Source organism: Haemorhous mexicanus, chromosome 38 (assembly GCF_027477595.1).
Source record: "Haemorhous mexicanus isolate bHaeMex1 chromosome 38, bHaeMex1.pri, whole genome shotgun sequence".
NCBI lineage: Eukaryota > Metazoa > Chordata > Aves > Passeriformes > Fringillidae > Haemorhous > Haemorhous mexicanus.
In genome coordinates, this window is record NC_082378.1 from 342,243 (window position 1) to 369,592 (window position 27,350).

The 27,350-nt window shown below is 56.2% G+C and overlaps 2 protein-coding genes across 4 annotated transcripts; one reads left to right on the plus strand and one right to left on the minus strand.

Moving 5' to 3' along the window:
• LOC132341311 (serine protease 33-like) lies at positions 1-13,442 on the plus strand. Its single transcript, XM_059872768.1, has 6 exons — positions 1-145; positions 4,692-4,724; positions 5,741-5,903; positions 7,086-7,414; positions 8,982-9,169; positions 9,747-13,442. The coding sequence occupies exons 1-6, from the start codon at positions 61-63 to the stop codon at positions 10,110-10,112; spliced, it is 1,164 nt and encodes a 387-aa protein (XP_059728751.1). The 5' UTR covers positions 1-60; the 3' UTR covers positions 10,113-13,442.
• On the minus strand, positions 11,679-25,699 carry KAT8 (lysine acetyltransferase 8). 3 transcript variants are annotated; one of them, XM_059872767.1, is made up of 11 exons: positions 25,459-25,699; positions 24,618-24,692; positions 22,867-23,039; positions 22,445-22,498; positions 20,910-21,074; positions 19,753-19,842; positions 19,050-19,190; positions 18,139-18,232; positions 15,630-15,780; positions 13,962-14,116; positions 12,614-12,777 (listed from the first exon to the last, which is right to left on the minus strand). In XM_059872767.1, the coding sequence occupies exons 1-11, from the start codon at positions 25,682-25,684 to the stop codon at positions 12,713-12,715; spliced, it is 1,389 nt and encodes a 462-aa protein (XP_059728750.1). In that variant the 5' UTR covers positions 25,685-25,699; the 3' UTR covers positions 12,614-12,712. The 3 variants fall into 3 exon arrangements, with proteins under 3 accessions (XP_059728748.1, XP_059728749.1, XP_059728750.1); XM_059872765.1 differs by lacking the exons at positions 22,445-22,498; positions 22,867-23,039; positions 24,618-24,692; positions 25,459-25,699 and adding exons at positions 11,679-12,178; positions 21,256-21,480 and having other exon boundaries at positions 12,360-12,777; positions 20,910-21,098; XM_059872766.1 differs by lacking the exons at positions 22,445-22,498; positions 22,867-23,039; positions 24,618-24,692; positions 25,459-25,699 and adding an exon at positions 21,256-21,478 and having other exon boundaries at positions 12,270-12,777; positions 20,910-21,098.
• Positions 25,700-27,350: the final 1,651 nt, after the last annotated feature.

A 27,350-nucleotide genomic window follows, 5' to 3' on the forward strand; every position in this document is an offset into this window, starting at 1 on the left:
CTTCAGGTGAGGGGCCGGGGGGGGCCGGAAGGTGCCGGCGGCCACAGCGGCCCAGGAGCGATGAGGAGGCGGCGGCGGGAGCCGAGAGCGGGGCCCGGAGCGGGGCCGGCGCTGCTGCTGCCGCTGCTGCTGCTGCTGGCGGGCGGTGAGAGGCGATTTGGGGCAGTCTGAGGGGATTTGGGGAGTCTGAGGGGATTTTAGGGAGATCCTGAGAGATCTGAGGGGTTACCGAGGGGTTTGGAGGGGATTTGGGAGGGAATCGTGAGGGGATTTTAACAAGGACTCGTGAGGGGATTTGGGCGGGAATCCTGAGGGAATTAAGGAGAGTCTGAGGGGATTGGGGGTGTTTGAGGGGATTTGGGGGAGTCTGAGGGGATTTTAGGGAGATCCTGAGGGATCTGGGGGGTTTGAGGGGTTACCGAGGGGTTTGGAGGGGATTTGGGAGGGAATCGTGAGGGGATTTTAACAAGGACTCGTGAGGGGATTTAGGCGGGAATCCTGAGGGGATTAAGGAGAGTCTGAGGGGATTGGGGGTGTTTGAGGGGATTTTGGGGAGTCTGAGGGGATTTGGGCGGGAATCCTGAGGGGATTAAGGAGAGTCTGAGGGGATTGGGGGTGTTTGAGGGGATTTGGGGGAGTTTGAGGGGATTTAGGAGGGTTTTGAGGGGGTACTGAGGGGATTTGGGAGGGAATCGTGAGGGGATTTCAACAGGGATTCCTGAGGGGATTTGGGCGGGAATCCTGAGGGGATTAAGGTGAGTTTGAGGGGATTTGGGGGTATTTCAGGGAATTTCAGAGAGTCTGAGGCGATTTGGGGGTTCTGAGGGGTTACCGAGGGGTTTTGAGGGGATTTGGGAGGGAATCGTGAGGGGATTTCAACAGGGATTCCTGAGGGGATTTTAGGCGGGAATCCTGAGGGGATTAAGGTGAGTTTGAGAGGATTGGGGGTGTTTGAGGGGATTTTGGGGTGTTTGAGGGGATTTAGGAGGGTCCTGAGAGGATTTGGGGGCGTGTGAAGGGTTTTTGGGGGAAAACTGAGGGGAATCGGGAGTTCCTGAGAGGGTTTGGAGGGGTCCTGTGGGGATTTGATGTGTTTTTGGAGAAAATCGTGAGGGGATTTCAACGGGGAACGATGAGGGGATTTTGGCGGGAATAGTGAGGGGATTGAGGAGAGCCTTGGGGGATTTGAGAGGGAATCGTGAGGGGATTTTTGGGGCTTTTGGAGGGGATTTCGGGGGTATCCTGGGGCGATTTGTGGGGGAATCGTGAGGGAGAGCCGTGAGGGGACATGGCGGGAAAGGGCCGGGAGGGGATTTTGGGGAAATCCCGAGAGGATTTGGGGGAATCCTGAGGATTCTGGGGGATCTGAGGGGATTTTAGGGGCGTCCGAGGGGATTTGGGGGGGATCTGAGGGGATTTCGGGGGAATCTTGGGGGGATTTGAGAGCGATCGGCAGAGAATTCAGGGCAAAAACTCGAGGGGATTTTGAGGGGAACCGCGAGGGGATTTCAGGGGGGAATCCTGAGGAGATTTTGGATTTTCTGAGGGGATTTCAGGGGAATCCTGCGGGGATTTGGGGTTTTCTGAGGGGATTTGGGGTTTTCTGAGGGATTTTGGGGGGAATCGGGAAGGAATTTGGGGGAAAAAGGACGTGAGGGGACGGGAACATCCGAGAGGATGAGGCGGGAGAAGACCCTGAGGAGATTTGGGGAGAACCTGAGGGAATTTGGTGTTGTTCTGAGGGGACAAGAAAGGCGGGAAAAGAATCTCAGGCAATTCTGGATTTTGCTGAGGGGATTTTGGGTTTTCTGAGGGGATTTTGGGCAGGGAGGATCGGGTAGGGGGAGTCTGAGAGGAGCGTGAGTGAATTTAGGAGGGTTTTGGGGGGATTTAAGGGTTTTTGGGGTCGGGGGGTTGTGGGGATTTGAGGAGTTCTGAGAGTGTTTTGAGGGGATTTTGGGGGGATTTGAGAGGTTCTGAGGGGATTTGGGGGAAATCTGAGGGGATTTGGGGGAAATCTGAGGGGATTTGGGGGAAATCTGAGGGGATCTGAGAGGTTCTGAGGGGATCTGGGGGAAATCCGAGGGGATTTGGGGGAAATCTGAGGGGATTTGGGGGAAATCTGAGGGGATTTGAGAGGTTCTGAGGGGATTTGGGGGAAATCTGAGGGGATTTGAGAGGTTCTGAGGGGATTTGGGGAAAATCTGAGGGGATTTGGGGGAAATCTGAAGGGATTTGGGGGAAATCTGAGGAGATTTGAGAGGTTCTGAGGGGATTTGAGAGGTTCTGAGGGGATTTGGGGGAAATCTGAGGGGATTTGGGGGAAATCTCAGGGGATTTGAGGGTTTTTGGGGGGTGATGAGGGGATTTGAGGGATTCTGAGTGGGTTTTGGGGCAATCGGAGAGGATTTGGGGGGTTCTGATGGGATTTTGAGGGGGCACAGAAGGGATCTGCGGGCACACAAAATTTCGGGGCTTGAGGGGCTCGGAAGGGACAAAATTGAAGAGCGACAGGGATAATTTTGAGGAGACAGTTCTGAGGGGTCTGGGAGGATTTTGGGGGGACATGGCGGGGTCGGAGGGGACCCGGGTGTCCCAGGCAGGTGACACGGGCAGGGCACGGGGGGGGTCACACCCCCCTGGCCCCACGGGACACATTCCTGGGGCCGGTTTTTCCGGCTCGCCCCGGATGCCCGCTGCCATCCCGGATGTCGGGGTGTCCCTGCTGTCCGGCCAGGTCACTCGGGGGGGGCCCAAAGGGGGGGCTGAGGTCACCAACCTCATGGGGAGGGCCCCAAATTGGGGGGGTTATGACGTCATCATCCTCATAGGGGTCCCCAGAAGGGGGGTGGAGGTCACCAACCTCATGGGGAGGGCCCCAAATGGGGGGGGGTTATGACGTCATCACCCTCATAGGGGTCCCCAAAAGGGGGGCTGAGGTCACCAACCTCATGGGGGTGTCCCCAAATGGGGGGGTTATGACGTCATCATCCTCATAGGGGTCCCCAAATGGGGGTCTCACCCTCAGGGGGTGTCCCCAAATGGGGGTCTCACCCTCATAGGGGTCCCCAAATGGGGGGCTGAGGTCCCCAACTTCATGGGGAGGGCCCCAAATTGGGGGGGTTATGACGTCATCACCCTCATACGGGTCCCCAAATGGGGGTCTCACCCTCAGGGGGTGTCCCCAAATTGGGGTCTCACCCTCATAGGGGTCCCCAAAGGGGGGGGCTGAGGTCCCCAGACTCATGGGGAGGTCCCCAAATGGGGGGGTTATGACGTCATCACCCTCATAGTGGTCCCCAAATTGGGGTCTCACCCTCATAGGGGTCCCCAAAAGGGGGGCTGAAGTCCCCAACTTCATGGGGAGGGCCCCAAATGGGGGGGTTATGACGTCATCACCCTCTGAGGGGTCCCCAAAAGGGGGGCTGAGGTCACCAACCTCATGGGGAGGGCCCCAAATGGGGGGGGTTATGACGTCATCATCCTCATAGGGGTCCCCAAAAGGGTGGTTTTGATGTCATAACCCTCATACGGGTCCCCAAATGGGGGTCTCACCCTCATAGGGGTCCCCAAAAGGGGGGCTGAAGTCACCAACCTCATGGGGAGGTCCCCAAATGGGGGGGTTATGACGTCATCATCCTCTCAGGGGTCCCCAAATGGGGGTCTCACCCTCATAGGGGTCCCCAAATGGGGGTCTCACCCTCATAGGGGTCCCCAAAGGGGGGGTTGAGGTCCCCAACTTCATGGGGAGGTCCCCAAATGAGGGGGGTTATGACGTCATCATCCTCATAGGGGTCCCCAAATGGGGGGTTATGACGTCATCATCCTCATAGGGGTCCCCAAATGGGGGTCTCACCCTCTGGGGGGGCCCCAAAAGGGGAGTGGAGGTCCCCAACCTCATGGGGAGGGCCCCAAATGGGGGGGGGTTATGACGTCATCATCCTCATAGGGGTCCTCAAATTGGGGTCTCACCCTCATAGGGGTCCCCAAATGGGGCGGTTATGACGTCATCATCCTCATAGGGGTCCCCAAAAGGGGGGCTGAGGTCCCCAGCCTCATGGGGAGGGCCCCAAATGGGGGGGTTATGACGTCATCATCCTCATAGGGGTCCCCAAGTGGGGGTCTCACCCTCTGAGGGGGCCCCAAATGGGGGTGTCACCCTCATAGGGGTCCCCAAATGGGGGTCTCACCCTCAGGGGGTGTCCCCAAATGGGGGGGGGTTATGACGTCATCATCCTCACAGGGGTCCACAAATGGGGGTCTCACCCTCATAGGGGTCCCCAAATGGGGGTCTCACCCTCAGGGGGTGTCCCCAAATGGGGGGGGGTTATGACGTCATCATCCTCATAGGGGTCCCCAAATGGGGGTCTCACCCTCATAGGGGTCCCCAAAAGGGGGGCTGAGGTCACCAACCTCATGGGGGTGTCCCCAAATGGGGCGGTTATGACGTCATCATCCTCATAGGGGTCCCCAAGTGGGGGTCTCACCCTCAGGGGGTGTCCCCAAATTGGGGTCTCACCCTCGGGGGGGTCCCCTGACAGGGGTTATGACGTCATCACCCTCATGGGGGTCCCTAAAGGGGGTCTCACCTTCCAGGGGTGTCCCCAGAGGGGGCACTATGACGTCATCATCCCCATGGGCTGTCCCCAAAAGGGGGTCTCTGACACCATCACCCTCCCTGTCCCTTGCAGGTCACTGGGGGGTGGCAGCAGAAGATGACACAGGTGAGGGGGGATGGGGAAACTCACCTGGGGAGGGTCCCTGGGTTTAGGGGTCCTGAATTCTGGGGTCTCTTAAGGGGAGGGGTCCCATTTTTGGTGATTCCCATGATTTGGGGGGGGTCCCATTAGGGGAGGGGTCCCATTTTTGGTGATTCCCATGATTTGGGGGGGGTCCCTTAAGGGGAGGGGTCCCATTTTTGGTGATTCCCATGATTTGGGGAGGGTCCCTTAAGGGGAGGGGTCCCATTTTTGGTGATTCCCATGATTTGGGGGGGTCCCTTAAGGGGAGGGGTCCCATTTTTGGTGATTCCCATGATTTGGGGGGGGTCCCATTAGGGGAGGGGTCCCATTTTTGGTGATTCCCATGATTTGGGGGGGGGGTCCCTTAAGGGGAGGGGTCCCATTTTTGGTGATTCCCATGATTTGAGGGGGGTCCCATTAGGGGAGGGGTCCCATTTTTGGTGATTCCCATGATTTGGGGGGGGTCCCATTAGGGGAGGGGTCCCATTTTTGGTGATTCCCATGATTTGGGGGGGGGTCCCATTAGGGGAGGGGTCCCATTTTTGGTGATTCCCATGATTTGGGGAGGGTCCCTTAGGGGGAGGGGTCCCATTTTTGGTGATTCCCATGATTTGGGGGGGGTCCCATTAGGGGAGGGGTCCCATTTTTGGTGATTCCCATGATTTGGGGGGTGTCCCTTAAGGAGAGGGGTCCCATTTTTGGTGATTCCCATGATTTGGGGGGGGTCCCTTAAGGGGAGGGGTCCCATTTTTGGTGATTCCCAAGATTTGGGGGGGTCCCTTAAGGGGAGGGGTCCCATTTTTGGTGATTCTCATGATTTGGGGGGGTCCCTTTAGGGGTGGGTCCCATTTTTTTGGGGGTCTCGTTTAGGGGTGGCTCCCATTTTTGGGTATTCCCACCACTTGGGGAGGGGTCCCTCGGGGGGGATCCCCTGATCTGGGGCTGGGGGCTGTCCCGGGGGGTTCCCTGACCCCTCCCCCCCGGTTTAACCCCCGCAGTGCCGTGCGGGACCCCGGTGCACCGGCGCGTGGTGGGGGGCTCGGGGGCGCAGGAGGGGCAGTGGCCCTGGACGGTCAGCGTGGCCTTCAGGGGGCGCCACGTCTGCGGGGGGGCCCTGATCGCCCCCGCCTGGGTCCTGACAGCTGCACACTGCTTCCCGCCGTGAGTGACCCCAAAACCCCCCGAATTCACCCTGAAAGGGACCCCAAAACCCCCCGAGTTCACCCTGAAATGGACCCCAAAACCCCCCGAGTTCACCCGGAAATGGACCCGGAAATCCCCCCGAATTCACCCTGAAATGGACCCAAAATAGCCCCGAATTCATCCTGAAACGGACCCGGAATAGCCCCGAGTTCACCCTGAAATGGACCCGAAATCCCCCCCGAATTCACCCTGAAATGGACCCGGAAACCCCACCGAGTTCACCCTCAAACTGACCCGGAAATCCCCCCGAGTTCACCCTGAAATAGACCCCAAAACCCCCCCGAGTTCACCCTGAAATGGACCCGAAAATCCCCCCGAGTTCACCCTGAAACGGACCCGAAATAGCCCCGAGTTCACCCTGAAACGGACCCGAAATCCCAATTCCTGACCTCAAATTCCCCCCAAAGCCCCCAATTCCCCCAAAATCCCAATTCCTGACCCCAAAATCCCAATTCCTGACCCCAAAATCCCCCAAAATCCCAATTCCTGACCCCAAAATCCCCCAATTCCTGTCCCCAAACCCCCCAAAATCCCAATTCCTGACCCCAAACCCCCCAAATCCCAATTCCTGACCCCAAACCCCCCAAAATTCCCTAAAAGTCCCCAAATTCCCAATTCCTGACCCCAAATTCCCCGTAGGGAGAACCCCCTCCCCGAGTACCGGGTGACCCTTTCAGGACCCCCCAAAATCCCAATTCCTGACCCCAAACCCCCCAAATTCCCAATTCCTGACCCCAAATCCCAATTCCTGACCCCAAATCCCCAATTCCTGACCCCAAAATCCCAATTCCTGACCCCAAACCCCCCAAAATTCCCTAAAATTCCCCAAAATCCCAATTCCTGACCCCAAACCCCCCAAAATTCCCTAAAATTCCCCAAATTCCCAATTCCTGACCCCGAATTCCCCGTAGGGAGAACCCCCTCCCCGAGTACCGGGTGACCCTTTCAGGACCCCCCAAATCCCAATTCCTGACCCAAATCCTCCCAAATCCCAATTCCTGACCCCAAATTCCCAATTCCTGACCCCAAACCCCCCAAATCCCAATTCCTGACCCCAAAATCCCAATTCCTGACCCCAAACCCCCCAAAATCCCCCAAAATTCCCCAAAATCCCAATTCCTGACCCCGAATTCCCCGTAGGGAGAACCCCCTCCCCGAGTACCGGGTGACGCTGGGGGTCCTGCAGCTCCTGTCCCCCCCCCCCGACGCCCAGGTGAGGGGCGTGGCCTCCGTCGCGCGCCACCCGGCCTACCGCGACTATCGCGACAGCGACCCCCAGCGGCGGCGGCGGCGGCGACAGGGCGGGGACATGGCGGGTGACATCGGGGGGGACCTGGCGCTGGCCCGGCTGGACCCCCCCGCCAGCCCCTCGCGCTTGGTACGGCCCGTGTGTGTCCCCGCGGCCGGTGTCACCTTTGTCCCCGGCATGAACTGCACGGTCACCGGCTGGGGACACGTCCGGACAGCCGGTGGGTGGCACTGGGGGCTTGGGGACATCACTGGGGGGGCTGGGGACATTGGGGACATCACTGGGGGGGATTGGGGACATCACTGGGGACACGTCCGGACAGCCGGTGGGTGGCACTGGGGACACTGGGGACATCACTGGGGGGGCTGGGGACATTGGGGACATCACTGGGGGGGATTGGGGACATCACTGGGGACACGTCCGGACAGCCGGTGGGTGGCACTGGGGACATTGGGGACATCACTGGGGGGGCTGGGGACATTGGGGACATCACTGGGGGGGATTGGGGACATCACTGGGGACACGTCCGGACAGCTGGTGGGTGGCACTGGGGACATTGGGGACATCACTGGGGGGCTGGGGACATTGGGGACATCACTGGGGGGGATTGGGGACATTGGGGACATCACTGGGGGGGCTGGGGACATCTCTGGGGGCTGGGGACACGTCCGGACAGCCGGTGGGTGGCACTGGGGACATTGGGGACATCACTGGGGGGGCTGGGGACATCTCTGGGGGCTGGGGACACGTCTGGACAGCCGGTGGGTGGCACTGGGGACATCGGGGACATCACTGGGGGGCTGGGGACATTGGGGATATCACTGGGGGGGATTGGGGACATCACTGGGGACACGTCCGGACAGCCGGTGGGTGGCACTGGGGACACTGGGGACATCACTGGGGGGGCTGGGGACATTGGGGACATCACTGGGGGCTTGGGGACATCGGGGACATCACTGGGGGCTTGGGGACATTACTGGGGACACGTCCGGACCGCCGGTGGGTGGCACTGGGGACATCACTGGGGAATTGGGGACATTGGGGACATCACTGGGGGGGCTGGGGACATCTCTGGGGGCTGGGGACCCGTCCGGACAGCAGGTGGGTGGCATTGGGGACACTGGGGGTGACTGGGGACAGCAGGACAGGGGGTTGGTGACCCCGCGGTGACACGGGAGGGGGTCGGTGACCCCGCGGTGACCAGGGCAGGGTTGGTGACCCCGCGGTGACCAGGGCAGGGTCGGTGACCCCGCGGTGACACGGACAGGGGGTCGGTGACCCCGCGGTGACCAGGGCAGAGTCGGTGACCCCGCGGTAACACGGACAGGGGGTCGGTGACCCCGCGGTGACACAGACAGGGGGTTGGTGACCCCGCGGTGACACGGACAGGGGGTCGGTGACCCCGCGGTGACACGGGAGGCAGTCGGTGACCCCGCGGTGACCAGGACAGGGTCGGTGACCCCGCAGTGACACGGGAGCGGGTCGGTGACCCCGCGGTGACCAGGACAGGGTCGGTGACCCCGCGGTGACACGGGAGGGGGTCGGTGACCCCGCGGTGACCAGGGCAGGGTTGGTGACCCCGCGGTGACCAGGGCAGGGTCGGTGACCCCGCGGTGACACGGACAGGGGGTCGGTGACCCCGCGGTGACCAGGGCAGAGTCGGTGACCCCGCGGTAACACGGACAGGGGGTCGGTGACCCCGCGGTGACACAGACAGGGGGTTGGTGACCCCGCGGTGACACGGACAGGGGGTCGGTGACCCCGCGGTGACACGGCTGTCCCCGCAGTGCCACTGCCACCGCCCAAGACGCTGCAGCAGCTGGAGGTGCCCCTGCTGAGCCAGCGCCACTGTCGCTGCCTCTACGCCTTGGGGACAGCGACAGCGACAGCCACCGAGGCGGGGGAGGGGCTGGGGACACCCGCGGGGGACACCATCTGCGCGGGCCTCCCGCAGGGCCAGCGCGACGCCTGCCAGGTGGGTGGCACCGCTGTCACCGCTGTCACCTCCCCCTGTCTGTCACCTCCCCGTGTCCCCGCCCACCCCCGGTGCCACCAAGGTCCCTCTGTGTCACCTCTGAGTCCCCCACCCGCGATGTCCCTCTTTGTCCTCAGCGTGTCCCCAATCCCCTCAATGTCCCCAATGTCCCCTCAGTGTCTCCAATGTCCCCTCAGTGTCCCCAATCCCCCAGTGTCCCCTCAATCCCCTCAGTGTCCCCAATCCCCCAGTGTCCCCTCAATCCCCTCAGTGTCCCCAATCCCCCAGTGTCCCCTCAATCCCCTCAGTGTCCCCAATCCCCTCAGTGTCCCCAGTGTCCCCTCAGTGTCCCCAATGTCCCCAATCCCCTCAGTGTCCCCCCAGTGTCCCCAATGTCCCCTCTGTCCCCAGGGTGACTCCGGCGGCCCCCTGACCTGCCGCCTCGGTGGCACCTGGCGGGGTCCCTGTGTCCCCAATGTCCCCAATCCCCTCAATGTCCCCAATGTCCCCAATCCCCCCAGTGTCCCCAATGTCCCCAATGTCCCCAGTGTCCCCTCAGTGTCCCCTCTGTCCCCAGGGTGACTCCGGCGGCCCCCTGACCTGCCGCCTCGGTGGCACCTGGCACCTGGCGGGCGTGGTGAGTTGGGGTGACGCCTGCGGGGTCCCCGGGCGCCCGGGGGTCTACACGGGGGTGTCCCCTCACCTGCCCTGGATCCTGTCCCTTGTCCCCGAGCTGGCCCCGCGCCACGCCCCCCCCGATGTCCCCAGGGCCACCCCCGAGCCCCCCGGGGGTCCCTGTGACCTCGGGGACCTCCCCCCGGGCTGGCCTCGGCCGCTGTCCCCCGGCCCGGGGGGGGACACGGGGGCGGGGGTGGCACCGGGGGGGACCCCGGGGCTGCTGCTGGGGGCGCTGGGGGGGGCCCTGCTGCTGATTTTGGGGTGAGACCCCCAAATTTGGGGGGCCCTGCTGCTGATTTTGGGGTGAGACCCCCGAAATTGGGGGGCCTGCTCCTGATTTTGGGGTGAGACCCCCAAATTTGGGGGGCCTGCTCCTGATTTTGGGGTGAAACTCCCCAAATTTGGGGGGCCTGGGATGGGTTTGGGGGTGAAACCCCCAAATTTGGGGGTCCTGCTCCTGATTTTGGAGTGAGAACCCCAAATTTGGGGGGCCTGGGTTGGGTTTGGGGGGTCCTGGTTTGGGTTTTGGGGTGAAACCCCTAAATTTGGGGGTCCTGGTTTGGGTTTTGGGGTGAAACCCCCAAATTTGGGGGGCCTGCTCCTGATTTTGGGGTGAGACCCCCAAATTTGGGGGGCCTGGGGGGGCCCTGCTCCTGATTTTGGGGAGAGACCCCCAAATTTGGGGGTCCTGGTTTGGGTTTTGGGGGTGAAACCCCCAAATTTGGGGGGCCTGGGTTGGGTTTGGGGGGTGAAACCCCCAAATTTGGGGGTCCTGCTCCTGATTTTGGGGTGAGACCCCCAAATTTGGGGGCCTGGGTTGGGTTTTGGGGGATCCGGCTCCTGATTTTGGGGTGAAACCCCCAAATTTGGGGGGCCTGGGGGGCCCTGCTGCTGATTTTGGGGTGAAACCCCGAAATTTGGGGGTCCTGCTGCTGATTTTGGGGTGAAACCCCCAAATTTGGGGGGCCTGGGGGGCCCTGCTGCTGATTTTGGGGTGAAACCCCGAAATTTGGGGGTCCTGCTGCTGATTTTGGGGTGAAACCCCCAAATTTGGGGGGCCTGGGGGGTCCTGCTCCTGATTTTGGGGTGAGACCCCCAAATTTGGGGGGTCCTGGGGGGTCCTGCTCCTGATTTTGGGGTGAAACCCCAAATTTGGGGGGCCTGCTGCTGATTTTGGGGTGAGACCCCCAAATTTGGGGGGCCTGGGTTGGGTCTGGGGGTCCTGCTCCTGATTTTGGGGTGAAACCCCCAAATTTGGGGGGTCTGGGTTGGGTTTGGGGGGTCCTGGTTTGGGTTTTGGGGTGAAACCCCCAAATTTGGGGGGCCTGCTCCTGATTTTGGGGTGAAACCCCCAAATTTGGGGGGTCCTGGGTTGGGTTTGGGGGTCCTGCTCCTGATTTTGGGGTGAAAACCCCAAATTTGGGGGTCCTGGGTTGGGTTTGGGGGTCCCGGGTTGGGTTTTGGGGTGAGACCCCCAAATTTGGGGGGCCTGGGTTGGGTTTGGGGGGTCCTGGTTTGGGTTTTGGGGTGAAACCCCCAAATTTGGGGGTCCTGGGTTGGGTTTGGGGGTGAAATCCCCAAATTTGGGGGTCCTGGTTTGGGTTTGGGGGTCCCGGGTTGGGTTTTGGGGTGAAACCCCCAAATTTGGAGTGTCCAAAAAGGGGGAGAACCCCTCCAAACTGGGGGTGGGACCCCCCAAATTGAGTCCTGGGACCCCAAAAACGGAGCTGAAACCCCAAAAAAATCAATCCTGGGACCCCAAATTTGGGAGTTTTCACCCCAAAACGGAGCCCCAAAATTCCCCAAAATAAAAACTCCGAGACCCCTCCCCGTCCTTTTCCTGCTTTATTTGGGGTGGGGGGGACCCCAAAATTTGGGGGGAAAAAAACCCAAAAATTTGGGGAAAAAACATAAAATTGAGGCAGGAAAAAAATCCCCAAAATTTGGGGAAAAAACCCCAAAATTTGGGGAAAAAACATAAAATTGAGGCAGGAAAAAAATCCCCAAAATTTGGGGGAAAAAAACCCAAATTGAGGAGTGTGAAACCCAAAATTAGGGGGGAAAAAACCCCAAAAATTTGAGGGAAAAACATAAAATTTGGGGAAAAAACCCAAAATTGAGGAAAAAAACCCCAAAATTGGGAGAAACCTCAAAAGTGGAGGAAAAAAAAATGAAAACTGGAGGAGGAAAACCCCAAAATTGAGGGGAAAAGCCCCAAAATTTAAGGGTGAAACCCAAAATTTGGGGAAAAACCCAAAATTTGGGGAAAAAACCCCAAAATTTGGGGAAAAACCCAAAATTGAGGGAAAAAAACCCAAATTTGGGAGAAACCTCAAAAGTGGAGGGAAAAAAATGAAAACTGGAGGAGGAAAACCCCAAAATTGAGAGAAAAAGCCCCAAAATTTAAGGGTAAACGCAAAATTTAAGGGTAAAACCCAGAATTTGGGGAAAAAACACAAAATTTTGGGGAAAAACATAAAATTTGGGGAAAAAACCCAAAATTGGGAGAAACCTCAAAAGTGGAGGAAAAAAAAATGAAAACTGGAGGAGGAAAACCCCAAAATTGAGGGGAAAAGCCCCAAAATTTAAGGGTGAACCCCAAAATTTGGGGAAAAAACCCAAAATTGAGGGAAAAAACCCAAAATTTTGGGGAAAAACCCCAAAAATTTGGGGAAAAACCCCAAAAATGCGCGGAAAAACCCCAAAACTGAGCAGAAGAGACCCAAAACTGGAGGGAAAATCCCCAAAAAATTTGAGGGAAAAAACCCCAAATTTGGGACAAATCCCAAAACCCCAAAATCGGAGGGAAAAAAAACCCCAAAAATTTGGGGTAAAAAAAGCCAAAAATGGGAAAAAAAGGGAATTTCACTTCTTGGCCACCTTGGCCTGTTTGTGCTTCGGGGGCGCCCAGCGCAGGCAGATGGAGTCCACTGCAATTAACAGAGTTAATTAGCGCTAATTAGCGCCCTCGTCGAGCCAAGGGGGGCGGGAATTAGGGGGTAATTAATAGGCGGGGGTAATTAGAGGGGTGATTAATGGGGGAGTCGTTAATAGCGTTAATTAGGAGGTAATTAATTGGGGAATGATTGCGGTGTTATTTAAGGGGTGATTAATAAGGCTGTTAATTAGGGGGTTATTAATGGGGGAGTCATTAATAACATTAATTAGGGGTAATTAATGGAGCTGTTAATTAGGGGGTTATTAATGGGGGGAGTCTATTAATTACTGGATGTTAATTAATGAGCCTGTTCTTTACCAGAAGCTCATTAAGCCAGCAGTCATTAATGGGAATTCGTTAATTAATTAATTTCATTAATTGGGGCAGCCTTAGGGGGGGATTCTGGACCGATCCATTCATGGGGGGAGGGGGGGCGTCCATTAAGGATTACCTATTAATTAAAGTACATTCACTAATGAGCACGTTAATTGAACTCATTAAGGTGGTGATTGTTAATGGGAACTCGTTAATTAATGGATGGTCATTAATTGGGGCAGCCTTGGGGGGGGGATTCTGGACTGAACCATTCATGGGGGAGGGGGGAGTTCATTAAACCTATTAATTAAAGTACATTCACTAATGAGCACGTTAATTGAACTCATTAAGGTGGTGATTGTTAATGGGAACTCGTTAATTAATTTCATTAATTGGGGCAGCCTTAGGGGGGGATTCTGGACCAAACCATTCACGGGGGAGGGGGTGTCCATTAAGAGTTACCTATTAATTACAGTATATTAATGAGCACGTTAACTCATTAAGGTGGTGATTGTTAATGGGAACTCGTTAATTAATTTCATTAACTGGGGCAACCTTGGGGGGGGATTCTGGACCGAACCATTCACGGGGGAGGGGGTGTCCATTAAGGGTTACCTATTAATTGAAGTATATTAATGAGCACGTTAATTCATTAAGGTGGTGATTGTTAATGGGAACTCGTTAATTAATTTCATTAATTGGGGCAGCCTTGGGGGGGGTTTCTGGACCGAACCATTCACGGGGGGGGGGTTTCCCTACCGCTCTCTCATCCCATCATTAATTAGTGCGCCAACCCCCCCGCCGGGGTTAATGAGGGCGCTAATTACGGCCGGCCAATTAACAGAGGCGCTAATTACTCACCGGTGATGGGCGGCTTCTTGTACTGGGCGCTCTTGAGGTGCTCCTCCACCAGCTTGGGCGTGACGCAGATGACGTGCTGCCCCTTCCAGTACTTGACCATGTTCAGGGACTGCAGCGTGCTGATGATGTCGGTCTGAGTGATGCTGGTCATCTGGCTGGGGGGACACAGGGACCTCTGAGTGACCTCTGAGTGACCCCTGAGTGACCTCTGACCCCTGAGTGACCCCTGACCCCTGGGAGCGAGCACTGACCTCTGGCAATGGTCACTGGGCTGATGGTGTCGGTCTGAATGATGCTGGTCATCTGGCTGGGGTGACACAGGGACCCCTGAGTGACCTCTGAGTGACCTCTGACCCCTGAGTGACCCCTGGGAGCAAGCACTGACCCCTGAGTGACCAGAGTGACCCCTGACCTCTGGCAGTGGTCACTGCGCTGATGGTGTCGGTCTGAGTGATGCTGGTCATCTGGCTGGACAGGGAGTGACCCCTGAGTGACCCCTGACCCCTGGCAATGGTCACTGCGCCGATGATGTCGGTCTGAGTGATGCTGGTCATCTGGCTGGACAGGGAGTGACCCCTGAGTGACCCCTGACCCCTGGCAATGGTCACTGCGCCGATGATGTCGGTCTGAGTGATGCTGGTCATCTGGCTGGGGGGACACAGTGACCCCTGAGTGACCTCTGACCCCTGGGAGTAACCCCTGAGTGACCCCTGAGTGACCCTGAGTGACCTCTGACCCCTGAGTGACCTCTGACCCCTGGGAGTGACCCCTGACCCCTGGGAGCGACCCCTGACCCCTGGCAATGGTCACTGGGCTGATGGTGTCGGTCTGAGTGATGCTGGTCATCTGGCTGGGGTGACACAGGGACCCCTGAGTGACCTCTGACCCCTGAGTGACCCTGAGTGACCCGTGACCCCTGAGTGACCCCTGAGTGACCCCTGACCCCTGAGTGACCAATGAGTGACCCCTGAGTGACCAATGAGTGACCCTGAGTGACCCCTGACCCCTGAGTGACCCCTGAGTGACCAATGAGTGACTCTGAGTGACCCCTGAGTGACCCCTGAGTGACCCCTGACCCCTGAGTGACCCCTGAGTGACCAATGAGTGACTCTGAGTGACCCCTGAGTGACCCCTGAGTGACCCCGAGTGACCCCTGAGTGACCCCTGAGTGACTCTGAGTGACCCCTGAGTGACCCCTGAGGCACTCACTGGTTTATACTGGTCTGTACTGGTTCCTATGCATTTCTATGGGGATTTTTGGGTCTGTACTGGTTTATACTGGTTTGTACTGGTCTGTACTGGTTTGTGCTGGTCCTACCTGAGGTCCTTGATGGACAGGGTGCCCCTGAAGTCCCGGAGGATCTCCAGGACCAGAGGCACTCGCTGGTTTATACTGGTTTATACTGGTCTGTACTGGTTCCTATGCATTTCTATGGGGATTTTTGGGTCCGTACTGGTTTATACTGGTTTGTACTGGTCTGTACTGGTCTGTACTGGTCCTACCTGAGGTCCTTGATGGACAGGGTGCCCCTGAAGTCCCGGAGGATCTCCAGGACCTGAGGCACTCACTGGTTTATACTGGTCTGTACTGGTTCCCATGCATTTCTATGGGGATTTCTGGGTCTGTACTGGTTTATACTGGTCTGTACTGGTTTGTGCTGGTCCTACCTGAGGTCCTTGATGGACAGGGTGCCCCTGAAGTCCCGGAGGATCTCCAGCAGCACCCAGGACCAGTAGCTGCGGTAGCTGAGCTTGCCCAGGTCCGAGAGCGGCTTCTCCGGGGAGCCCACGGTGCTCTCCAGCTTGGACAGCTCGTAGCCTGGGAAAGCACCCAAAATCACCCCAATTCCACCCAAAACCCACCCTAAACCCACCCAAAATACCCCAAAATCACCCAAATTCCACCCAAAATCACCCAAAATAACCCAAAAACACCCAAATTCCACCCAAAAACACCCAAATTCCACCCAAAATAACCCAAAATTCATCCAAAATCACCCAAAATAACCCAAAATCACCCAAATTCCACCCAAAATCACCAAAATTCACCCAAAATCACCCAAATTCCACCCAAAATCATCCAAAATCCACCCAAAATCCCCCAAATTCCACCCAAAATCACCAAAATTCATCCAAAATCACCCAAAATAACCCAAAATCACACAAATTCCACCCAAAATCACCCAAATTCCACCTAAAATCACCCAAACTCCACCCAAAATCACCCAAATTCTACCCAAATTCACGCAAAATCACCCAAATTCCACCCAAAATCACCAAAATTCACCCCAAATCACCCAAAACCCACCCAAAATCACCCAAAATCCACCCAAAATCACCCAAATTCCACCCAAAACCACCCAAAATAACCCAAATTCCACCCAAAAACATCCTAAACCCACCCAAAATCCACCCTGAGATCCCAAAAACCCCCAAAATTCCACCCAAAAAAATCCGGAATTTCCACCCGGTGCTCTCCAGCTTGGACAGCTCATAGCCTGGGAGATGACCCAAAATCACCCCAATTCCACCCAAAATCACCCCAATTCCACCCAAAACCCACCCTAAACCCACCCTGAGATTCCAGGGGATCCAGGGGATCCCAAAAACCCCCAAAATTCCACCCAAAAAAATCCGGAATTTGCACCCGGTGCTCTCCAGCTTGGACAGCTCATAGCCTGGGAAAGCACCCAAAATCACCCCAATTCCACCCAAATTCCACCCCGAGATTCCAGGGGATCCAGGGGATCCCAAAAACCCCCAAAATTCCCTCAAAAAAAATCCGGAATTTGCACCCGGTGCTCTCCAGCTTGGACAGCTCATAGCCTGGGAAGTGACCCAAAATCACCCAAATTCCACCCAAAATCACCCCAAAACACTCAATATCACCCAAAACCACCCAAATTCCACCCAAAATCTCCCAAAATTCACCCAAAATCACCCAAATTCCACCCAAAATCACACAAATTCCACCCAAATTCACCCAAATTCCACCCAAAATCACCCAAATTCCACCCAAAATCACCCCAAATCCCCCAAACTCCACCTAAAATCAGCCAAATTCCACCTAAAAACACCCAAAATCAACCAAAATCAACCAAAATCACCCAAATTCCACCCAAAATCACCCAAATTCCACCCTGAGATTCCAGGGGATTCAGGAGATCCCAAAATTCCCCCAAAATCCCCTAAAAATCCCCAAAATTCTCACAGGGAACCCCAAAACTCCCCCGAAATTCCCCAAAATCCCCAAAATATTTTTCAAACCCCCCAGAATTCCCAAATTTTTTTTTGAACCCCCCCAAAATTCCCAAATTTTTTCTTGAACCCCCCCAAAATTCCTAAATTATTTTTTTCAAACCCCCCAAAATTCCCAAATTCTTTTTTGAATCCCCCAAAAATTCCCAAAATTTTTTTCAGAAACCCCCCAAAATTCCCAAATTATTTTTTTCTTGGAACCCCCAAAATTCCCAAATTATTTTTCAAACCCCCCAAAATCCCCAAATTTTTTTTTGAATCCCCAAAAATTCCCAAATTTTTTTAAAACCCCCCAAAATTCCCAAATTATTTTTGAAACCCCCAAAATTCCCAAATTATTTTTTGAAAGCCCCCAAATTCCCAAATTATTTTTGAAACCCCCCAAAATTCCCAAATTATTTTTGAATCCCCCAAAATTCCCAAATTATTTTTTCTTGGAACCCCCAAAATTCCCAAATTCTTTTCTGAATCCCCCAAAAATCCCAATTTTTTTTTTTTAACCCCCCCAAAATTCCCAAATTTCTTTTCCAAACCCCCCAAAATTCCCAAATTTTTTTGAAACTCCCCCAAAATTCCCAAATTTTTTTTCAGGAACCCCCCAAAAATTCCCAAATTTTTTTTAAAACCCCCCAAAATTCCCAAATTATTTTTTGAAACCCCCCAAATTCCCAAATTATTTTTTTTAACCCCCCCAAAATTCCCAAATTTCTTTTCCAGACCCCCCAAAATTCCCAAATTATTTTTGAAACTCCCCCAAAATTCCCAAATTTTTTCTTGGAACCCCCCAAAATTCCCAATCCCTCCCAACTCTCCCCCAATTTTTGGCTCCCAAAAATTCCCAAATTTTTCCCAGACCCCCCAAAACCCCCAAATATTTTCGGGGACCCCCCAAAATTCCCCAAATTTTTTGGGGACTGACTGAAGGCGATGAGGAATTTGCCGTAACCGCGGCGCTGGTACGGGGGCAGGGTCAGGATGCACGCCACGTTGTTCCCGTCCGGGGACTCCTTTTCCTGCCAAAAACGGCGATTTTGGGCAAATCCCAAATTTTGGGGAATTCTGGGGAATTTTGGAGGGGTTGGAGAAGTGGAAAATGGCCCAAATTTGGGGATTTTTGGGGCATTTAGGGAACACAGGTGACCCCCCAGGTGCCCCCAGGTGTGCCCAGGTGTACCCAGGTGTATCCCAGATGTGCCCAGGTGCCCCCAGGTGTGCCCAGGTGTATCCCAGCGCCCCCAGGTGTATCCCAGGTGTATCCCAACTGCCCCCAGGTGTATCCCAGGTGTGCCCAGGTGTATCCCAGCCCCCCCAGGTGTATCCCAGGTGTATCCCAACTGCCCCCAGGTGTGCCCAGGTGTATCCCAACTGCCCCCAGGTGTATCCCAGCCCCCCCAGGTGTATCCCAGGTGTACCCCAACTGCCCCCAGGTGTATCCCAGTTGCCCCCAGGTGTATCCCAGGTGTGCCCAGGTGTACCCCAACTGCCCCCAGGTGTATCCCAGTTGCCCCCAGGTGTATCCCAGCCCCCCCAGGTGTATCCCAGGTGTGCCCAGGTGTATCCCAACTGCCCCCAGGTGTATCCCAACTGCCCCCAGGTGTATCCCAGCCCCCCCAGGTGTATCCCAGCCCTCCCAGGTGTATCCCACCTGTGCCCAGGTGTATCCCAGCCCCCCCAGGTGTATCCCAGTTGCCCCCAGGTGTATCCCAGCTGTGCCCAGGTGTATCCCAGGTGTGCCCAGGTGTATCCCAGGTGTGCCCAGGTGTATCCCAGCCCCCCCAGGTGTATCCCAGCTGTACCCAGGTGTATCCCAGCCCCCCCAGGTGTGCCCACCTTGGAGAAGTAGCCGACGATGTGGGCGCCCTGGCGATCGACCTCGGTGAGCAGGTAGAAGACGAAGGGCTCCACGTCGAAGTAGAGCGTCTTGTGGTCCAGGAACAGCTTGGCCAGCAGGCACAGGTTCTGGCAATAGATCTGAGCAGCCACACCTGAGCACACCTGGGCACACCTGGGCACACCTGGGCACACCTGGCTGCCTGATGCCCAAAAAAATCCCACCAAAATCCCAACAAAAATGGCGGAAAAATGCCCCAAAAACGGCCAAAACCACCCCAGGATTTGGGGATCCCTGGGTTTGGGGTGCCCAGGTGACACCTGAGCACACCTGGGCACACCTGGGCACACCTGGGCACACCTGGGCACACCTGGCTGCCCGATGCTCAAAAAAATCCAACAGAAATGGCAGAAAAATGCCCCAAAAACGGCCAAAACCACCCCGGGATTTGGGGATCCCCTGGGTTTGGGGTGCCCAGGTGACACCTGAGCACACCTGGGCACACCTGGGCACACCTGAGCACACCTGGGCACACCTGGCTGCCCGATGCTCAAAAAAATCCCACCAAAATCCCAACAAAAATGGCAGAAAAATGCCCCAAAAACGGCCAAAACCACCCCAGGATTTGGGGATCCCCTGGGTTTAGGGTGCCCAGGTGACACCTGAGCACACCTGGGCACACCTGGGCACACCTGGGCTCACCTTGTGGTCCTTGCCGTCCACCTCGTAGACCGAGATGTTCCCCTTGCGGTAAATCTCCCGGCCCGGCGGCTGCCGCCACTGGCACTGGCCCTGCACAGGTGAGAGACAGGTGAGAGACAGGGGAGGGACAGGGGAGAGACAGGTGAGAGACAGGTGAGAGACAGGTGAGAGACAGGTGAGAGACAGGTGAGAGACAGGTGAGGGACAGGTGAGGGACAGGTGAGACAGGAGAGACAGGTGAGAGACAGGGGTGAGACAGGTGAGACAGGTGAGAGAGACAGGTGAGAGACAGGTGACACAGGTGAGAGACATGTGAGACACAGGTGAGCAAAAAAAACCAAACCCCACCCCAAAACTTCACCCAAAAATGGAAAACCCCCCCAAAACCAAAGTGTCAATGGGCACTGCAACAGGTGAGGGACAGGTGAGGGACAGGTGAGGGACAGGTACATCCCCAGCGCCCTCAGGTGTGTCCCAGGTGGTTGTTTACCCCCCCCCAGGTGTGCCCAGGTGTATCCCAGGTGTGCCCAGGTGTATCCCAGGTGCCCCTAGCTGTACCCAGGTGTGCCCAGGTGTATCCCAGGTGTATCCCAGATGCCCCTAGCTGTACCCAGGTGTGCCCAGGTGTATCCCAGCCCCGCCCAGGTGTGCCCAGGTGTGCCCAGGTGTATCCCAGGTGTGCCCAGGTGTATCCCAGGTGTGCCCCAGCCCCGCCCAGGTGTACCCAGGTGTGTCCAGGTGTATCCCAGGTGTACCTAGCTGTATCCCAGGTGTCCCCAGGTGTATCCCAGGTGTGCCCAGGTGTGCCCAGGTGTGCCCAGGTGTATCCCAGGTGTCCCCAGGTGTATCCCAGGTGTATCCCAGGTGTCCCCAGGTGTACCTAGCTGTATCCCAGGTGTACCCAGGTGTACCCAGGTGTGCCCAGGTGTGTCAGGTGTGTCAGGTACCAGGTGCAGGCGGTAGCTCCTCTCGTACTTCATGTACTTGAGGCAGAACTCGCAGATCCAGAGCCCCGCCCAGGTGTGCCCAGGTGTATCCCAGGTGTCCCCAGGTGTATCCCAGGTGTGCCCAGGTGTATCCCAGGTGTGCCCAGGTGTATCCCAGCCCCACCCAGGTGTACCCAGGTGTGCCCAGGTGTGCCCAGGTGTGTCAGGTACCAGGTGCAGGCGGTAGCTCCTCTCGTACTTCATGTACTTGAGGCAGAACTCGCAGATCCAGAGCTTCGGCTGCTTCCCATAATCCTCGGGGAAGGGCGAGAAGTACCAGGCGTCGATCTCGTAGTGCCCGATGTGGATCTTGTCCACGTACTTCACCTTGGTGATCTGCAGGGACAGGTACGGGCACACCTGGGCACACCTGGAGTGCCCAAATCCCCAAAAAAATCCCAAAAAAATCCCGCTAAAAATGGACCAAAAATGGCCCAAAAATGGCCAAAACCAGCCCAGGTGAGGATTGTGTCCAGGAATTCACCTTGGTGATCTGCAGGGACAGGTAGGGGCACACCTGGGCACACCTGGGCACACCTGGAGTGCCCAAATCCCCAAAAATCCCACAAAAATCCCGCTAAAAATGGCCCAAAAATGGCCCAAAAATGGCCAAAACCAGCCCAGGTGAGGATTGTGTCCATGTGCTTCACCTTGGTGATCTGCAGGGACAGGTGCGGGCACACCTGGGCACACCTGGAGTGCCCAAATCCCCAAAAATCCCACAAAAATCCCGCTAAAAATGGACCAAAAATGGCCCAAACCAGCCCAGGTGAGGATCTTGTCCACGTGCTTCACCTTGGTGATCTGCAGGGACAGGTACGGGCACACCTGGGCACACCTGGGCACACCTGGGCACACCTGCAGTGCCCAAATCCACAAAAATCCCGCTAAAAATGGACCAAAAATGGACCAAAAATGGCCCAAAACCAGCCCAGGTGAGGATTGTGTCCATGTACTTCACCTTGGTGATCTGCAGGGACAGGTATGGGCACACCTGGGCACACCTGGGCACACCTGGAGTGCCCAAATCCCCAAAAATCCCACAAAAATCCTGCTAAAAATGGCCCAAAAATGGCCCAAACCAGCCCAGGTGAGGATTGTGTCCATGTGCTTCACCTTGGTGATCTGCAGGGACAGGTGCGGGCACACCTGGGCACACCTGGAGTGCCCAAATCCCAAAAAATCCCCCAAAATCCCCCCCCAAAAATCCCCAAAAAATCCCGAAAAAATTCCCAAAAAATCCCGAAAAATTCCCCAAAATTCCCATTAAAAATCCCCAAAATTCCCATTAAAAATCCCCAAAATTCCCTATAAAAATCCCCCAAAATTCCCATTAAAAACCCCCAAAATTCCCATTAAAAATCCCCAAAATTCCCAATAAAAATCCCCAAAATTCCCATTAAAAATCCCCCAAAATTCCCAAAAAAATTCCCAAAATTCCCATTAAAAATCCCCCAAAATTCCCATTAAAAACCCCCAAAATTCCCATTAAAAATCCCCAAAATTCCCATTAAAAATCCCCAAAATTCCCATTAAAAATCCCCAAAATTCCCATTAAAAATCCCCAAAATTCCCAATAAAATCCCCAAAATTCCCATTAAAAATCCCCCAAAATTCCCATTAAAAACCCCCAAAATTCCCATTAAAATCCCCCAAAATTCCCAATAAAATTCCCCAAATTCCCAGTTTTGGCCCCTCCCACCCACGGCCTCGTGCTCCTTCTCCAGCGCCGCCGTGGTCGGATCCATCTCAGCGTAGGTCTGCAAAACCAGTACGGACCAGTAAGGACCAGTAGGGATCACTACAAACCAGTATGAACCAGTATAAACCAATACAGACCAGTACAAACCAGTATGGGCCAGTAAAGACCAGTAGGGAGCAGTACTGGAGATGTGCTCCCAGTCCCTCCCAGTCCATCCCAGTTTATCCCAGTCCATCCCAGTACACCCTAACTCCATCCCAGTCCATCCCAGTGCCATCCCAGTATATCCCAGTCCCTCCCAGTCCATCCCAGTCCCTCCCAGTCTCTCCCAGTCCATCCCAGTCCCTCCCAGTCCCTCCCACTCCATTCCCAGTCCCTCCCAGTCCCATCCCAGTCCCTCCCAGTCCCTCCCAGTCCCCCCCAGACCTTCTGCACGTGGTTGATCTCGTCGTGTTTGCGTTTCTGGTTCCGGGTGATTTTCCTCTCGGGCTCGGCCAGCTCGCCCAGGAAGGGCTCCGAGCTCTTCTGGGCCGCCTCCTTCAGGCTCTTGGAGAGCGCCAGCCGGTTCCGGTCCACCCACTCGTCCAGCCGCCGGTTAACTGGGAGCACTGGTTTGTACTGGGAGCACTGGGAGCATCCCCAGCCATCCCCAGCCATCCCACTGCGCCCAAATCCCCCCGGTCTGCACTGAACTGGGAGTTACTGGGAGCACTGGGAGCCCTCCCCAGCCGGTTCCGGTCCCCCCACTCGTCCAGCCGCCGGTTAACTGGGAGCACTGGTTTGTACTGGGAGCACTGCGACAGCCCCAGCCATCCCCGTCCTGCCCTGAGCCTTTAAATCCCCCTGATCTGCACTGAACTGGGAGTTACTGGGAGCACTGGGAGCCCTCCCCAGCCAGTCCTGCTCCACCCACTCGTCCAGCCGCCGGTTAACTGGGAGCACTGGTTTGTACTGGGAGCACTGGGACAGCCCCAGCCATCCCAGTGTGTCCCAATCCCCCCGGTCTGCACTGAACTGGGAGTTACTGGGAGCACTGGGAGCCCTCCCCAGCCAGTCCTGGTCCCCCCACTCGTCCAGCCGCCGGTTAACTGGGAGCACTGGTTTGTACTGGGAGCACTGGGAGCATCCCCAGCCATCCCCACCGATCCCACTGTGCCCAAATCCCCCCGGTCTGCACTGAACTGGGAGTTACTGGGAGCACTGGGAGCCCTCCCCAGCCGGTTCTGGTCCCCCCACTCGTCCAGCCGCCGGTTAACTGGGAGCACTGGTTTGTACTGGGAGCACTGGGAGCATCCCCAGCCATCCCAGTGTGCCCCAATCCCCCCGGTCTGCACTGAACTGGGAGTTACTGGGAGCACTGGGAGCCCTCCCCAGCCAGTCCTGGTCCCCCCACTCGTCCAGCCGCCAGTTAACTGGGAGCACTGGTTTGTACTGGGAGCACTGGGACAGCCCCAGCCATCCCCGTCCTGCCCTGAGCCTTTAAATCCCCCTGATCTGCACTGAACTGGGAGTTACTGGGAGCACTGGGAGCCCTCCCCAGCCAGTCCTGGTCCACCCACTCGTCCAGCCGCCAGTTAACTGGGAGCACTGGTTTGTACTGGGAGCACTGGGAGCATCCCCAGCCATCCCAGTGTGTCCCAATCCCCCCGGTCTGCACTGAACTGGGAGTTACTGGGAGCACTGGGAGCCCTCCCAGTCCATCCCAGTCCCCCCCCAGTCCCTCCCAGTCCATCCCAGTCCCCCCCAGTTCCCTCCCAGTTGATCCCAGTCCACTCCCAGTTCCTCCCAGTCCATCCCAGTGCCCCCCAGCCCCACTCCCAGTTCCTCCCAGTCCACTCCAAGTTCCTCCCAGTCCATTCCCAGTCCCTCCCAGTGTATCCCAGTCCACTCCCAGTTCCTCCCAGTCTGTCCCAGTTGATCCCAGTCCCTCCCAGTCCCTCCCAGTCTATCCCAATCCCCTCCCAGTTGATCCCAGTCCCTCCCAGTTGGTCCCAGTCTGTCCCAGTGCCCCCCAGCCCCACTCCCAGTTCCTCCCACTCCCTCCCAGTCCATTCCCAGTCCCTCCCAGTCGGTCCCAGTCCCTCCCAGTCCCTCCCAGTCTATCCCAGTCCCTCCCAATCCCCTCCCAGTCCCTCCCAGTCGCTCCCAGTCCCTCCCAGTTTGCCCAGTTCACTCACAGCCCACGTAGTGCACGTAGAACTCCTCGCGCGCCTCCTGCTCGTTCAGGCGGGACTGGATCACCTCGGCCGAGTCTGCAGGGAACTGGGATTAACTGGGACAGACTGGGAGGGACTGGGGGGGACTGGGGATGGACTGGGAGGGGATTGGGAGGGACTGGGAGGAACTGGGAATGGACTGGGATGGACTGGGATGGACTGGGAGGGACTGGGATGGACTGGGAGGGACTGGGAGAGACTGGGAATGGACTGGGATGGACTGGGAGGGACTGGGAGGGGACTGGGATGGACTGGGAGGGACTGGGAGGAACTGGGAATGGACTGGGATGGACTGGGATGGACTGGGAGGGACTGGGGATGGACTGGGATGGACTGGGAGGGAACTGGGGGAGACTGGGATGGACTGGGAATGGACTGGGAATGGGACTGGGAGGGACTGGGAGGGACTGGGAGGAACTGGGACCAGTTCCCCATCCCCGCCACCCCCCTGGCCATCCCCCTGCCCCATTCCCAGTTTGCCCAGTACAACCCTCCCAGTTTGCCCAGTACAACCCTCCCAGTTTGCCCAGTTTAACCCTCCCAGCCCGCTCACGCCCTCCGGCACAGGTCCCGCTCCCGCTATCCCAGTATAACCAGTTTAACCCTCCCAGTTTGCCCAGTTTAACCCTCCCAGTTTGCCCAGTTTAACGCTCCCAGTTTGCCCAGTTTAATCCTCCCAGTTTGCCCAGTTTAACGCTCCCAGCCCGCTCACGCCCTCCGGCACAGGTCCCGCTCCCGGCATCCCAGTTTGCCCAGTTTAACCCTCCCAGTTTGCCCAGTTTAACGCTCCCAGCCCGCTCACGCCAGCTGCCGTCGGCCCTCCGGCACAGGTACGTCTCCCCGATCTCCACCGCCACCTCCGCGTCCCTCGCGGTCCCCGCGGCCCCCGGCGCTCCGCGGCCGCTGCCGGAGCCCGGCCCGGTCCCGCTGCCGCCCCCGGGACCCTCCGGGCCCGCTCGGGGCCCGCCCGGGGCCCCCCCGGACCCGCCCGGGGCCTCCGGGACCGCGCCCGGCCCGGCCGCCGCCATCTTGGAACCGGCCGGAAGTGACGCGCAACGGCTGCGACGCGTTGCTGGGCGACCGGAAAGGGCGGGGATTGGTTGCTAGGAGACCAAAAAAGGGCAAGGATTGGTTGCTAGGAGACCAAAAAGGGCGGGGATTGGTCACTAGGAGACAAAAAAAGGGCGGGAATTGGTTGCTAGGAGACCAAAAAGGGCGGGAATTAGTTACTAGGAGACCAAAAAGGGCGGGAATTGGTTACTAGGAGACCAAAAAAGGGCGGGAATTGGTTGCTAGGAGACAAAAAAGGGCAGGGATTGGTTGCTGGGAGACAAAAAAAAAAGGGCGGGAATTGGTTGCTAGGAGACCAAAAAAGGGCGGGGATTGGTTGCTGGGAGACCAAAAAAAGAGCGGGAATTGGTTGCTAGGAGACCAAAAAAGGGCGGGAATTGGTTGCTAGGAGACCAAAAAAAGGGCGGGAATTGGTTTCTGGGGGCGTGGTTTAGCGATAATGATGGGCGTGGTTTAAATGCTGAGGGCTGGGGTTTGCGTTGTGAGGGGCGTGGTTTTAATTTGGAGGCGTGGCTTCATTCATGGAGGCGTGGTTTCGCTGTGAGTGGGCGTGGCTTGTGTTTGGAGGCGGGGTTTGTCCATAGGGGCGTGGTATGTGCTTGGGGGCGTGGTTTGTGTTGCTAGGAGATGCGTGGGGGCGGGGTTTGTTCTTGGGGGCGTGGCTTAGCTATGAGGCGCGTAAAAAATTGGGAATTTTGGGGCCTAAAAGTCAGGAATTCTTTCACCCCAAATTCCCAATTTTTTCCCCAAAATTCCCCAATTTTCCCACAAATTCCCAATTTTTACCCCCAAATTCCCAATTTTTACCCAAATTCCTAATTTTTACCCCAAAATTCCCAATTTTACCCCAAAATTCCCAATTTTTACCCCAAAATTCCCCAATTTTACCAAAATTCCCAATTTTTACCCCAAAATTCCCATATTTTTACCCCAAAATTCCCATATTTTTACCCCAAAATTCCCAATTTTTACCCCAAAATTCCCCAATTTTACCCCAATTCCCAATTTTTACCCCAAAATTCCCAATTTTTACCCCAAATTCCCCAATTTTCACCCCAAAATTCCCCAAAATTCCCACAAATTTCCAATTTTGGATTTAAAATTCCCTTTTCCCCCCTGAAATTCCCAAATTTTTCCCCCCAAATTCCCAAATTTTTACCCCAAAGTTCCCCAATTTTTACCCAAATCCCCAATCTTGCCTCAAATTCCCAATTTTTACCCCAAATTCCCCAATTTTGCCCCAAATTCCCAATTTTTACCCCAAAATTCCCAATTTTTACCCCAAAATTCCCAATTTTTACCCCAAATTCCCCAATTCTTACCCCAAAATTCCCCAATTTTTACCCAAATTCCCCAATTTTACCCAAATTTTCCCCAATTCTTACCCCAAAATTCCCCAATTTTTCCCCCCAAATTCCCCAATTTTCCCCAACTTTTACCCCAAAATTCCCCAATTTTACCAAAATTCCCAATTTTTACCCAAATTCCCCAATTTTTCCCCCCAAATTCCGAATTTTTACCCCAAATTCCCCAATTTTTACCGCAAATTCCCCAATTTTTCCCCCCAAATTCCCCAATTTTTGCCCCAAATTCCCAATTTTTCCCCCCAAATTCCCTTTTTTT

Coding starts and splice junctions, on each gene's coding strand:
- LOC132341311 (XM_059872768.1), top strand. CDS start 61: ATGAGGAGGCGGCGGCGGGAGCCGAGAGCGGGGCCCGGAGCGGGGCCG. Junction 146..4,691: donor GCTGCTGCTGCTGGCGGGCG/GTGAGAGGCGAT, acceptor TGTCCCTTGCAG/GTCACTGGGGGGTGGCAGCA. Junction 5,904..7,085: donor GCTGCACACTGCTTCCCGCC/GTGAGTGACCCC, acceptor AATTCCCCGTAG/GGAGAACCCCCTCCCCGAGT.
- KAT8 (XM_059872765.1), bottom strand. CDS start 21,379: ATGGACACAATCCTCACCTGGGCTGGTTTTGGCCATTTTTGGGCCATT. Junction 19,191..19,752: donor TGGACGGCAAGGACCACAAG/GTGAGCCCAGGT, acceptor GTGGCTGCTCAG/ATCTATTGCCAGAACCTGTG. Junction 15,781..18,138: donor CAAATTCCTCATCGCCTTCA/GTCAGTCCCCAA, acceptor GTGCTTTCCCAG/GCTACGAGCTGTCCAAGCTG.